General features: G+C 41.7%; 1 protein-coding gene across 5 annotated transcripts in view; it reads left to right on the forward strand.

Annotated features, from left to right (window-relative positions):
* Positions 1-13,094, forward strand: part of atp2b3b (ATPase plasma membrane Ca2+ transporting 3b) — a 63,543-nt gene extending 50,449 nt beyond the window's left edge. For all 5 annotated transcript variants that reach the window (XM_086160007.1, XM_086160008.1, XM_086160005.1 and 2 more), the window contains one exon: positions 7,880-13,094. Coding sequence is in view for 3 of the 5 variants with exons in the window: in XM_086160005.1 (XP_086016131.1) it covers positions 7,880-8,326 (447 nt within the window). In the remaining 2 variants the exon portion in view is untranslated. The remainder of the gene's footprint in view (positions 1-7,879) is intronic.
* Positions 13,095-15,475: the final 2,381 nt, after the last annotated feature.

Below are 15,475 nucleotides of genomic sequence, written 5' to 3' on the forward strand. Positions count from 1 at the left end.
AACTCTGGCTTTTTAGCCCTCACTGATTGCCGGTAACCAGGGCCAGCCATGCGCTACAAAAGCATGGCAATCTGCAGCAGGTGTGCGCTCAACAAACCCCCTCCTGCCGTTAGCCCAACCTTGCCAAATATTTATCAAATGCAGAATGGTACAAGGTTTAAGAGTTTTTATTTGCCAAATTTTATTTTGTTTGAATTCATTTATCGGACCTCAAAAGTATTTCCAAAATGTTGTCTGCTTTTCAAAATAGAGTGTGAGTTTTTTCCTTTTAATGCAGTGCAGTGAACCTGAGGTCAGAAACAAATCAGGCCTTCTCGTATTCTGGGGCCAGCTAGTTCAGTCAAGTGACTCCTATAGGTGGAGAGGCATTCGTTTAGTTTTTGTATTTAACAAAACAAATATCACATAACAGGGCTGGGAGCTGGTTGTCAGATTGAGATAAAGAAAGATGAAGGGTATGACCCCGAGTATGACTTGTGTTGCATGGTGTCAAACAAAAAGGCCAACTAGCGAAAAACCAGTGTCATGATGTCAGGTTGTTCAAGGACGCCCTGCCACTTGTCACAAGAACCCCAAAACTGAGATTGAGCCTTTGTATGGATTTACCTTGACCAGTGTAAATTTCAAAGTACTGGTGATAGCTAGATATACTCGAGAGGAAAGACTGGGTGGCTAAAGCTCTCCAAACTCCTGCAGTAGCTTCTGATCACTGGGACTCTAATGGAATTTTCACTGGCGTCTTGCAGTTGGGAGCAACAGAACATTTTTCCACTTCACCTCAAAGCAGCCTGACGATGAGGAGGCTAAAATTAATAACCGCTAGATCTAAAAAAAAAAGCATCTTTGTAAAGGCCAAAGTCAGCCTTTGTAGAGCCTTTGTAGAGCCTTTGTAGAGGCCAAAGTTAACTTTCATTCAGTGGTTGCAGCGTCCATTCGCCTAAAGCTGGATCAAAAAGTGTCACTCCGCATCTCACCATATCGCACCTCTACAAGCAAATTGTAAACTTGACCCTAGTTAAGTCACCATCTCCTCAGTGTACTAACTGTTTCTCAGCCTGAAAACAACTTTGCTCTCTGGGCTAACAGACTCCAAGACTTCAAAGTGGTACCTACTGCCTGTTCTGCAGTCAGCTGCTATCTTTCCGACAAGTGGGAAAGTGAAGAAATGCAGTAGAATCTGATTTTCGTCCTTCACAGGAGAGTTGCATGTGAAAGAGATGGAGTTACCAGACTGTGTCTACTCCCCACCTCTCCTGTTATACACTTTCTCATTGTCAGACTCACAAACAAAAATTAAACATTTCAGATGTAATTTTAAAAGTAATCAAATTTTAATTCCTGTATCATAGTATCATTTACAGCGTCCAAGGAATATCACTGCACAATTTAGCCCCAGCAATGTCAAATTACAGAATAACATCTAGGGTCCAATTCATAATCCCGTAGAGGAGTAATTCACTGTTCACTGTAGAGGAGAACTACTGCAGCGGCACCAACCGTACAAATAAACTAATCCATAGAATCGGTAGTGATGGGAGACACCGAACAACTCAAAAATCTCTGGGTTGCATTGCATCCCACAAAACTCTTACCACGAAGTATGAAGGTGACATCACCTTCCTGATATGAAATCACAGATGACCTCAGTTGAGACCTTGGAGCTACCAGAACCGTGACTCATGTGCTTGTGATGCATTAGAAATTGGATATTCAACCTGCTAGACGCCTTTGCTTTTACAGCCCTGATATTATCTTACAGCGTATGGAGTCAGTTGTCAGAGTGAGATGAAGATGAACGATGCATTGTGGATGTAAATGCATTGTGGTTTGTGCCGTGTGATGTAGAACAAATAGACAATGAAAACAAAAATCCGGAAGAGCCAGCACAAGGCTAACCAGGGAGGGAGAAAGAGAGAGAGAGGAGCGTGGTAACAAAACTCAAGGTACTCTGAACCAAAAATATGTAAAGTCTACATATCAGATGTAATTATTTAAATGTATTTGATTTAAATGGACAAGCCAAGATCAAAGAGGACTTGAGGTCCCCATACTATTGAGCATAGCACAGAGAATGGTTGTATATCACAAGTTACAAGTGTAAAATGTTCAAAACAACATTCAAACCCTCCAGAAATGTTGTGAATATGATTTCAGCTATTGGTCAATTCCATGATCTGTTCCATCAATATCCAGAGATGTGTATTAAAAACTGGGGAGGTAATTTAAACAAACTTACTGACATGTGTTTAGCAACACATAATCCCTTTAGTCTCTTTCAACCTTTCCCAACAGTGTTTTAAGATATATACACATTCTGTATGGCCTCCAACTGCATAGAAGATTTCAGTGTTGACAGAAAGTATGAAACCAGGCTCCACTATTAGTGTATAGCCTGCTTTTTCAGTTTCTTTTCCCTCATCTGTTGAGGCATCGGTGTAGTTTGACCAGTTCCTACAATTAGAAATATTCCTCTTGAGTTTCATTTCAAAGTGAGGGTTAAAAGAAAAGCAGGATCAGCAAGGAAATGTGAAAGGAGCAAAGGTTACCACTGAATCTACTGTGCTCCTGGTTCACTGCTCTGCATGAAAAGGTCGGCGATAAAAAGTACCAATCGTTTTTATAATGTGTATGTTAACAGGCAACAAAATAGCATTAAAAGTTATAATTGCAGGAAATATCCATTATTGAGATTAATAAGATTATTGAATAAAGCCAGTAGTCTCACATCTGCTTGACTGCATAAACATTTAAAAAAAGCTTTTATTGCTGATGCTCTTCCAAAAAATATTTCATTTTTACGTTTTATCACAATGTTTGATTTAAACTAGTAGGAAAAAAACTACACTTCTGTATGGCCTTAAATTTGAGATACACACTAATAACTGAAAATTAAACTGAAGATTCTGATACCCTATACTCAATGATCATTTCAGAAACACAATAGTACTTTAACAATTGCAACATAGTGTTTTGGGTGTGGATATCCTAGAAAGATTCACACGGAAAAAAAATCACGGTTACCACAGTAAAATCTTGTGGTGCCAAGACTCCTCAGGAAAACATATAATGGGATTTATGATTATGCAATTATTCTCATGTATGATGTTGAGCTGGCAAAAAGAAGTTCATTATTCTACAAAAGTACAAAAGTCAGTTGTGACTGCGGCAAGGGTATACTGACACAGCACCATAACCCTTTAAACGGTTGACAGCGATACAGTTGTGTTCCACTGCAGCAAAGATTACTCTGCTTCTTATCCTGATTGAAGGAGCTCCACAGAGAAACTGTGAAAAACTGACACACTGCTGTAAGACTTGAGAGACACCCCAGGGGCTGGAGGGTTCTTGAGCTTCTAAAAAACTAAAGTGAAAATGTATGACATCACCATCACCTTCCTGATGTTTACAAGCCCAATCTATCAAGTGTTTATGGAAAAAAGATCTTTATTATAATAATGATATAAGATGTCTGTTTCATTCTTTCATCTGACTGGGCTGTAAGAGATCCCTCTGGATCATCTGAACCGATCTATGGATCCAGTTTGTTTTCATTTCTGACAGGTTTTCTTTGCTTTGATCAATAAGGGGGAATGTGGAGTCCCCAGTCTCAGTCTCTTGTTAATATTTCTCCACGTTTAGAAATCCTCTCTCTACCCTCAGTCGTTGCTCCTCTAATGTGATGTGAGTAGGAAAATTGACGTGGGGGGTTTGTGCTATTGATTCGAGCTCAGTCATCATGCATCAAAGGGAGGAGTTGGTCTGTAAGGTGGGAAATGGGAGCCATTAATTCAGCCATGAACCTCATAGCTTCTCCTCGCATTTATGTTGCCATTTCTTCTCATCAGCGGTTGTTTTGTACACAGCAGCCTCAACCTTCAGATGCCTATTTCCTCTTTTAACCATCCTTGTTTTTCCATCAAGCACTGCTGAGTGAGCCGGCAGGGAGAGAGGGGGAAGAGAGTAAGACAGGAAGAGGGTGAGAGAGATGAGTAAAACAGCAGCAGTGCCCTGACCTCCAGGCCTCTCTGGCCACTCTGTGGGCATTATATACTCGAAAGTTTACTCTATTAAAAAAAAAACATTCGGGAGACAAAATGAAAACAAACCAAGCGCTGACAAAAGTAACATTGTTCTCAGTCTGCATGAATTGTTTTTCTATTGTCTGACAGGCTCTTTGGAAAAACAGATAAGCACTGAACCTACTGCTTGACCGTCTGTCTGTCTGTCTTTTTGTCAGTATTTCAAATGTGCCAGAGTCATACATAGAGACCGACTGCAGCACCAACCCCAACCCCCTCCCAATTCCACTGCCTCGACATTTCAAACCAGTTGATGTTGCAGTGAATAAACATGTTTAGGAATTATTTGGCCCGGCGTCTCTATGCAGGGCTCTGGCTGCCTGTCAGTAAATATGCACTGAAGTGTGTGTCTTTGAGCTCATGCTGCTTCTTCTCCTCTGTTTGGGCTTGAGGGTTGGGGGGCTGGGGGTGGGGGTGCATGGATCAACTGCCTGGCAAAGGAATGTGTTTACGCACGCAAACATCCTACACTGCATACACTGCATCATGCACCTTGACGTACACTCATGGACCTCACTCTGGAGTATGTATGTATGTGTGCTGGTGTGTCTGCTTATGTATGTGTGTGTGTGTGTGTGTGTGTGTGTGTGTGTGTGTGTGTGTGTGTGTGTGTGTGTGTGTGTGTGTGTGTGTGTGTGTGTGTGTGTGTGCGAGTGTGTGCGTGTATACCTGTGTGCGACTGAAAGTCGGATTCGGCATGACCTGGCTGCCTGTGTCTATGTATGTGAGAGGGCTGACTTTCAACTGATCACGTTCTGTTTTGCCAATTTTAACCAATCACCTACAGTTCTAACCTGCTGATTCTCTGTGTTGTCCCCTTTTTTTGCAAGACTTGATTTTCTTTATATCCTGCAGCAACTTCATCATCAGCATAATCATGACTTCAGTCACTCCGTTGGCAACTGCTGCATGGTTGCAGTGCATTATGTACTGTATATGTGCATGTGCATGCACATGCGGCTGTATTTATGTGTGTGAATCACATCTCTCAGTTAAATCGTGCCTGTGATTGACAACGTTCCAATGCATGCGGACGACAACCACCGAGCCACGCCATTGGACGCAGTTCTGGTTTACTCTCTTAACACTGCTGCCGCACGTGTATGTGTGTGTACTGTATGTATGTGTGTGAGATAGAGTGAGTGAGTGAGTGCGCGTGTACGTGCGTTTGTGTGGTCACTGCCATAGATTTGGTAGTTTTCTTATTTTTCTGTAAACTGAACTAACACAGTCACTTCCCTGCTTCTTCTCCATCTTTGCCTAATAACCAGCCTCATGTTTTTGTGTGCATGCTCTGTGCTCAGATACAATTCCTCCCCACACATGCTTTGTCATCCCATCCTCCTGACCCACAAACACACATACACACACACACACACACACACAAAAACGCACCGTGTGGATGAAGTGAAAGCAGCTTCTATGGTCTTTGTGATGTCAGCTACTGAATGCTGTTGTCTTGCGAGGTCTGACTGGCGTGTGAGAACTGACGAAACATGTGTCATTAGCATTTTTGAAACACCATTTAATTTATCTGTTTACGTGTTTTTGGAGACACTCAGGATCAGGTGGCACAGGAAGACTCTAAATATTTAGTAACCAAGAACTTCAATTTACTCTTCAACGGCGACTCCTAAAATCTGGAGAAAGGAAAAGGCAGCAATTTTTTTCTGTGAACATATCTTATGTTTACATTTTCCATAAAAAAGGATTTATAGGCGAATGTATGGCCTGAGGTCTTTCTTTTAAATGGTCAGCGTGATGTATAATTCAAGTAGTCGTCAGCTTGTTCAGCAATGTATGAATTCTAGAAATATAGAAGGGTTCATATATTATTATGTGCTCTTTATAACATCAGGACAACTATTCCAATGTCAGCTTGAAGTAAAACATCGTTGACGTTTATGTTTTCATATTTTGACATTAAAATAAATGAAACCCAATGTCCTCACATCACTGTCCAAAATACTTTGAAATTCTGTACTCAGATTTAAATGTTAACTGTAATTATCAAAAAGTGTGAACAATTGAGTGTGTGGCCTTTTACCTAAAAGCACCAGCGCAGCGAAAACAACAAACTACGATGAGCCTGATCATTCTATATTTTTTACACTTTATACTCTGTTTCTTAATCATAAATTCATGCTGGTGCAGCTGGGACTGAGACATACCTCTGTATCTCATTCAAGCATCGCGATTGGCCAAGTGAATGCATCCAGGCGGTACCAAAAGAAAGTGTTGCTTTGAGGCGGTTAATGATGGAAATCATTGACAGACTTCATCTTGATTTCCAAAGTTGAAAATAATGGCCTTGATCCACTGTAGCCTCAATAAATCACTTAACTGTAATACAAGCTGCCTTTCATTAATATTACCAAATCAGATTAAGCTAAGGTTTGACAGAACTTTTTGTGTTCCCACTCCTTATAGCTGCGTAGCCTATCTTTTATCAACATCTTTTATCAACATCTTTTATCAACAGTGATCGTGGCCAATAAATCAACTGTGCCATTGTCACTGGCCTCTAAGACCATCCACGTGGAGTCTGGTGTCATAGGCATCTCTCAAGTTTTTGTAATTTATCATGCAAAGAGTGGCTTTAAGATGGATCACTCAATTGATATTGATTCAAGTGTGAGGGCATCATGTATTTACAGGCTACCTATTGGTCACAGAAAAGTATTGCATCAGCGCCTGCGCTCAGGTCATCACAGTTACTGCAGTAAAACCCTTATTTGAATATATTTGAACTGACATACTTCAAAAGTCCAGTGTTAAGCTGATGTAGAAGTTATTAGGTTAGTCCAGCCCACATGGCTTGCATTGCCTCAAGCATAGTCCTGATAGTACATGTATTGCTGAAAAGAAAAGCTGTGGAGTCCAAAATCAGGCATTAAAGTCACTCAGATGTTTCTATTCAAAAATGCCCTTCATTATGCTTATTGTGATGCTAAGCTAAGCTAACCATCTGTTACTACCAGCTTTAAAGTGAAAATATCAATTTTATACTTTCAGTCTGTCTTCTAAACATGAAGTTTGATGCTCTCACTCATTTGATGGTGGGTTAGTGCCAAACATCAGAGCCCGCTGCACTTTGAGCAGAACAAAACTCAATATTTCATCAAACTACAAAACTAGAGATTCTAAATCAAATATTTGACTTACATTACTGGAGAGACAATGCCACAGAAAATATAACAAGAAGAATGGTTTATTTGGGGGCCAAATAAGAAGTCTGTAAACATACCCCAATACATATCATAGCTACGTCAGTCCAAATCATAGGATCAGGCAACAATGTAGTCCAATTCTTTGTTTTTGAGAGGCTACAAATGGAGCAGGAAAGCTGTCAACAGCGAAATTGTATCTTCTTACCTGGATGGGGGGGGCTCTGTTCCTAACTGTTTATTTACAGTTGACAGTATTTCTACATTTGTTTTTTTACATCTGATTATGGCTCATTGGCATAAAGTTTCCAAGAAGTCCTCGCTGCTGTGAGCTACCTAAGGTTACTTTCAGCACTTTGCTGTTCTCCAATACCGTGGTAATTAATTGAAAACCTTTTTCAGACTCCTCTGGACTTAAAAAGTTGCTCAGGGACAAAATGAGAAATTATAGAGTAAATCTTGAATAGTTTCAAAAGCAGCACCTGGTCCTGACTTTCCAACTGTCTGTCCATCTGTCACTGTCTACTGGAGGACACACATCTTTGAGTTTCCCTTCTTCAATGGTTTTCAATTTTCATGACTGACTTTCTTCTCTCGTCATCTCCCAATTTTTTTTTAAATTTCAAATGGCAGATGCGAGTGGTGAAAGCATTCCGTAGTTCGCTGTACGAGGGCCGGGAGAAACCAGAATCCCGCAATTCCATCCACAACTTCATGGCCCATCCGGAGTTCCTCATCAATGACCTCATCCACAATATCCCGCTGATCGATGACACTGACGTGGACGACGAATCAGAGCTCAGCCGATACCAGCACCTGCACCCAGCACTCCGCAAGCCGCCACCGCCTCCCACCCAGGCTCAGCCCACCACCCGCACCCGGCCCACCCGGCCCTACCGCCAGTACAGCCTCCCAGTGACCCCGTGCAACAGAAACAACAACAACAGCAGCAGCAGCAGCATCAGTTCATCGGTTACTTATGGCAGCCGGAGCCCCCGTCACCACAAGCATCATGGCAGGGACAGGAAACCCTTCACTCCTCACCTGGCCCACCTCTACTGCGTGGAGACCTCCTTATGACTGAGTGGATGTGGATCGGGGGGGAGGAGTTGGGGGCCTGAGTCTTGAGGGTGGGAAAGTGGGAGCCGAGGGGGGGCTGAGGACTCGCTCATGACACTTCCATTCGACACACTAACATGAGGGAGTGGACGATGCCTGCTCGCAACTCCCAGGGAACTTTGCGACTTTCCCTCACTTTGCCCCCCCCTCTTCGTTCCCGCCCCTTTCCCCCAGCCTGAGTCCTTTACTCTGCCCCCTCCAGCGCCTGCCCCAGTCCGATCCAGCGTGCACACAAGTGTGGCCCCTGCTACAGTGACAGGGAGAGCGCACATCCAATAAAGAAAACAAACAAAAACAAACCACTTCCCGCACCGCTCCAGCAGTCAAGTCATGTGACCTCTGTTCATCACGCATCACCACCATCAATGCCATCTGTCATGCCACTAATTAGCTTGCAATATAAGTAACGCTTCGTTAAAGCTTTAACTACTTCCATCTTTCCATCCTCTGAATTATTTCCCAACATAATGGTGCTCATTCATTTCCTGTTTCATGCGGCTTAACTTCTCTCTCTCTCTCTCTGCGTGAAATTTTGACATACATACGAAGTAATTTGATTTCCTTTCACTCCTCTCTTTGTCAATGTGCGTATGTGTAATGTCTTGTCTCTTCTGAAAAAAAAGAAAGAAAACATAACAAAAAAACATGACTTGCAAACAGATAATGTTCAGTTAAACCTAATAGTGAATAGAATGGCTGCAATATCACCTTAAGAAAGGATATACATATAAATATTGTACATATATAAATATGTGTATATTAGGGCTGAATAATATATCGATGTATATTATATAACTATGATGTCATCTCAACGATTTTTGATACTGAAAATTGTCATACATTTTTGTCTACATCCCGATCCCTTTTTGGCAATGTGAAATTCATTCAAGGTATTTCACAATAATGCTGCATGAGTAGTGGAAGTCCGCTTTACTATTCTGCAAAAATGCAAAAAATCAGCAAGGCATCACCCCTAAATAATCAAGAGATTAAAATCAAAAGTGTAATCCAGTAAAGTGACAATAGAATAAGTAGGTTTTATGCTTGAAACTTTGAATTTTACCAAATATTGCTTTCAATATGCACAAAACCACCGAAAAATCCAGAAAAAATTGACCTTTAAAATAGCAGGAAGGTGACTACAGTCTGCTCTCAAGCAGATAACAAATATCCCTAATCCAGTAGGATATTCCTCAAAGAAAGACATGATTTATTAATACAAAGAGATTTTTTTTATATCTACTTAAATTATATATCTAATTGTCTTTAAAAATGCATTGACATAAAAGGGAAATAAAATGACTCCATATTATGCTGTGTTCATGTAATTACTCCATACAAGCTAATATGTTGATATGCTGTATATCAAATTTAAAAAAAAATCACAATGTCCAGCCCTAATATACTGAATTTATATATATCTATGTGTGTGTGTTTTTCTCTTTCATGTTTGCAGAGCAACAACTCCGAACATTCTTGAACGCTGCCCCATTTGACCACATGACCCGTTACGTGTAACCACCCTGTCACCTTTATTTACGAACACACACACACACACACACACACACACACACACACACACACACTCACACACACACACACTCACACACACAGTTGATGAACAGGTGAGATGGTGGTGGACGTCTTCTTCCAGTCTCCCCCCATCATCTTCTCTCTTGCTGTTCCTTGGTCCATTTATTTTTCTTTATTTCACTTATTTCATATTTTTTCTTTCTATTCAAAGGGGGGGAAAGAAGCTGAATGCTTGTGAAGCATTAACCCTTTAAATGCCATCAAACACAATGCACAGGCGATGGCCCTTTAAGACTGACGTGCACTTACTTCAAACCTCCTGCTCACCAGGTTGTCTCTACCACAAACCAGCGCCCTCTTTTGGAGAGAGAGAGAGAGAGAGAGAGAGAGAGAGAGAGACAGAGAGAGAGAGAGAGAGAGAGAGAGAGAGAGAGAGATCTCGTCTGGTTTAATGTGTTGGTGACAGTTGTGTTACAGAGAAAGATGGAAGGAAAGTTATCAATGTTTCACGTCGAAAAGTTTCAATCAGGCCTTTGTCTGACATCCATGTTCAGTGTTCAAAGCCTGTTGAGGTGTAACCAATGAAAGGTTGTGTCTTCCCTTTAAGTTTGACGCCCCCCTGCTCCATCCTCACCCCTCAAATGTGTGAGGTGGCTGTTTGTTACATCACTTATTGTTAGCTTAGCAGGGTTTCTGCCAGGCCCACGTCCCCTACAAAAACATTTGAATGTGTTGAACATCATCTACAGATCCCCTTAACGGCACACACAGGGATCTCTTCCTGGTGGTTTCACTCACTCTTTTTTTACTATAAGTGGAAATTTCGGACTTGCATGTCATGGTTACGTGGTGAACCTTTATCAAAGCAGTGATGTTTATAAGTAAGAAACAAGATCAAATTAGTCGAACAAATACATAGAAAAATATACAGAAAAAAAGATGATACATTGATTGAAAAGATGATACACTAGTTTGCTAATGCTAACCATTTGCCAGCAGGGAAACAGAAAAAGGCATTACACACAAGTTCTTTCTTTTGCTGGGTTGTTTTTTCAAAATGCATCTTGGCCTCTAGTGGTTCCCCATTTTCATATGAAATGTGATATTTGCGAAAGCACCCCATGAATTAGGACTGGAACTTGCAACGCAGCAGTTACTTTGCTGCTGGTTTTAGCCGTGGCCCACCTGCTATGGATACAAAAACACGCTGCTACTCCTGAAATACTTATTTTGTAGCGCTCAAAATACCATGACTTAAAAAAAGTTCAGATAAAAGGGACAGACATTGAGGGCACTGTCCGAAACTCTGCGTAGCTGAAAAACTTTGGGGTAACAGATAGTCTGATTGTTCAAAGCCGTGTTAGCCACATTAGCTAAATAGCTTCACATTTGACGAACTTAGTTAGCTACTTAAAGAGATTTTTCTTTACTCCTTTGTTTCTCACTTGCTAAACACTCTGAATAGGTGGTTGGAAAAATGACAGGAACAAAGAAGGACAAAGGACATTTGTCTTAATATCAGTCCGCTTTGCGTGCACACCTGACCGATGTGACCTGCACGCAAGCCTTGGACTTTGGAGATGCTTGAACTTGGATGTGATCAACACAAATTAATAGCCTGCATGAGAATTTAAAGAAAACAACTACGACAAAAAGATTAACAAAAAGAAAAATCTGCCACCCCATGACGGGTCAACGCTCATGGCATCATATCCCACCATGGCGTCACCGGAACATTCCATACGACATACATTCCAGGGTGCCCCCCTCTGCCCGCCGTGTTGCACTGAGGTGCGGGTGAACCACTGACTTCATGTTGCCTAGACATCAACGCAATGCAAACTTGGAGCTCTGCCCGTCTTCCCCCAAGGGACCCCAACACCCACCTCACCACCCCAACCCACCCCCCCACCCCCCCCCAAAAAAAAGAGAAAGGCAGGGGCAGATAATATGCAACAGACTGATGTCCCTGCATTAGACAGTGACGTCATGCCTCTCTGAAGCCTGTACAGAATAATGTCTTCATACCGGCAGGAGGAGGAGGAGGATGATGAGTGGGGGGCATTGTGCTATCAGTTTTTGAAGCATGCATTTGGTATCATTTATGTCACTTTTATGTGTCGGTAACTCATTACTGTGCGCTTTGATGTGTCTGTCCTGCGCACCTCTTACGTCACAAACCGCGTGGTATTGGGGGCAGGAAAAGTAATATATAAAAAAAAAAACATCTCTCGCCTGCTCCCCAGTTTGCCGTGCCATCTCTCCATCACCGTCTGTCCGGCCGTGATATCGCGAGAAAGGCGAAACAGAATGTGAAAAAAGAGAATATTATATTTAGTGAGACGAGGAAGAACTGTACAACAGCTGCACCACATCTGTACAGACCACCCCCCGACACGCGCATCTTTGACTGACGGGTACTATGTTCCTGTTGCAATTTTTATTTTCTTTATTTCCTTTGGATCCTGTTGCTTTTTGTTTCGTAAGGAGAGGAACAACAAAACGGAAGTGCTTGTCTTTGATTCTGATGATTGATTTCCTCCACCGGTGCTCCCACTGATGGACCAGACAGTTGCACATTCTCCTGAGCATATTCCGTGGGCTGTGTTTTCTGTCCACGGAACGGCCCCCGTCCCCCTGTATGTAGCCCCCAAGCACTTCTGTCAGATCCAAACATCGACGGAGAGGCGACCACAGAGCTAGAGACTGCAGAAGTGCGACGCGCATGCACGTCGTTGAGGCTGCTCTTGTAGATCTGTGACGAGAACTTCGTGTTCTGACTGGAGGAAGTTTTTCATTACCCCCTGCCCTCATGACACATACTGTTGTAAATACCGTGTGCGGACGCGCCCCATCTGGCCCCCATCCCCTCCACCAACGCCACCTTCTCTTGCACAAAACGCAGCGCTGTTCTGCTGACAGAAAATGCAGCCTCAACTGTGCTGAAATGACAAAAAAGACCAAAAAAAAGGGAAAAAACAAAAACCATAAAGACTATTGAATATGTTAAAGAGTTACCTGCCTGTTATTTAAGCGAATAAATATCTATATATGAGAAAGAACACACCTGTATACTGTAGACTAAATCTGTATGGAAATCTAAGAGAATTTAATGGGAATTAAGTCCAACACCTTTTGTCTGTATGAAAGAACAAAATACATCAAAGTATTCTACAATAATAACTTTGACAAAGTCTGTGTGGTCCTGTCTTGTTTGTTCACATAGCAGTGGCTAATAATGTCACTGCTGAAGCGCCTCTTGACTGGATAATTTGGTGTTCATTTTTTTTTCCGGCAGTTTCATATTCATTTCACTGATTGCAATTCATTTTTTTGAACATTTGAACATTTTTTTGAATTCATTCATCTTGATTTTTCTTTATTTGTTGATATACTGATATTTTAAGTGACTTTCTGCAGATTCAGGCTTTGTTTATTTTCAGGTCATGGTTGCTGAGGGTATCCTTTACGTACCTGTGCAGCATTTTTCAGATGCTTCTAAAGTGAGAGAATTCAGCATTGACGATTCGACTTGCAACTATTATTTTTTGCTTTTGTTGCCTTTTTTTCTCTGCATTTTGTGCGTGTGTGTGTGGGGGGGGTGGGGTGGGGGGGAGGTCAGCAACATTCATGAGCTGATTCTTTAATATATCGCTGAAAAATCTTAAAATATACATGTTTTATTCTGACAGTGTGTCCAGGGGCTTCATGCATTCTTATTCCACATTTCTGTGGAAGCGAATCTGGACCAGCTTTGATTCTTCAGTGATGCAAGGAGATCTGAATTGATGAACCGTGCTTATCAGCAAAGACACTGTGATTCATTCTTCCAGCACCTCAGCCTTGAAAAAAAGTAAATAGTACCTTATCAGTAATATCTTATCTGAGAAATATACACACACACACATACGTACATACAGTGACGTGCGGTGAGGTTCATGGCTGGTGAGGCACTAATGTCATAGTCAGATTTACAAACATATAAACCTTACAGAGTAGCTTATTCACCATTTTATTGGCAGCAGCTGACATGTTTTGTTTAAAATATCATATCAGCATTCTTTACATATACAAACTGTAGCATTGAAAAAAGCACATGTAAAAACCGTTATTATCTCTTACCTTTACTGGTGAATGAAGTCCATGCGCGGTTCCTTCTGAAGCATTGATAACTTGCTTGTAGAAGTCTTCCGTTTCTTTCTTCAGTTTTAAAAGTCTCTCTGTCTCAATGGAAATCACTGCCAGTGCAGACAGTCGTCCTTGATCCTTCCTGTTCCGACTGTATGTTTTGAGTCTTTTCAGTGCCGAGAATGACCGCTCCACGGACGCTGTTGTAGCTGGAACAGTAACCACCTGCCGGAGCAGCTTTGTGCCTTGGGATCAGTTTGAATGAGATCCTTCTGGGTCATAAAGTTGAGAAGCTCCCCAGGAGATTTACTTTCATCCCTCACCGTTTGTGAGCTTTTTATGATTACGAGAAACACGAGAAACACGTTACAGTTGTTTACGAAAAACATTAGACACATCAGCTAAACTATAGAAATTTAGGTCATGTATTAAAAGTGTTTTTTTAATAGTGACATCCACAGAGACAGCACTATGGTCTCAGTGCATAGCATGGCAGCACAGTTAGCATAATCATTGCACAATCCATTGTGGGATCAGCTGGTTGCCGCGTCACCACACGTCTCTTCATATTCAGATGGTAAATGTGATTTTTTTTTAACGATTTTGAAAAAAAACAACTAAAAATGGTGAAGCTATGTGGAAAATAACTTCAAAGTCCAAATCACTGAATAAATATAACTATTTAATTTATTTTTTCATTTTGCATTTTTTTCTTTCCATGACGACAGGTGAGGCCCGGCCTCCCCTGCCTCTACTGACTGCACGTATCTGCATACATACATATATGTATATATATATACACATATATACATATGTATATAGTAACACATCAATGAAGACTTCTGCAACAAGGCTTTCAGATGTCATCGCTTTATTCCCAGCACTTCTATTGGTACAACCGTATTCGACTCCACGTTCCACCACACTCTCTGCTCACTTCTTGAATCTTCCCACTCCCCCGCTCACATTGATCCCTCCCCCGCCTCTCACCCCCAATCATCGGACTGCATCCAATATGACAAACCTGCAGCACAGTGGCAAAAAAGAAAAAAAGCTAAGGGCCAGCGAAGGGCCAGCGAGTGACAGGTCAATAGCCTATAGCTTCGATTCCAGGGTTGCTACTCTACCCTCCCACCACCAAGTTCTTCACCCCAGAGAGACATACAGAACTACACAACAGTCCCCCCCAACATGTCAGTAATCTCTGCGTACGGCTACAAAGCATAAACCACACAAATGACAACTCGAATGTTTTCCTTGAAACAAAATGTTTTCTTTTTTTCTTTTTTGTTTGTTTTTACACTAGGAGGGTCTGGGCAGACTGCCGTCCACTCCAATGAGACCAGGGCACATTCTTGCCCTCTCTGGAATCTGGAATCGAGGTCTTAACTCTTAACTCTTTCCCCCACAAAGGGGACCCACAAAGTCTCTGAGCCAAGCTGGAGCTCT

The sequence above is a fragment of the Fistularia commersonii genome, chromosome 14 (assembly GCF_037954325.1).
Source record: "Fistularia commersonii isolate RoL2024-O1a breed Wild chromosome 14, RoL_Fcom_v1.0, whole genome shotgun sequence".
NCBI lineage: Eukaryota > Metazoa > Chordata > Actinopteri > Syngnathiformes > Fistulariidae > Fistularia > Fistularia commersonii.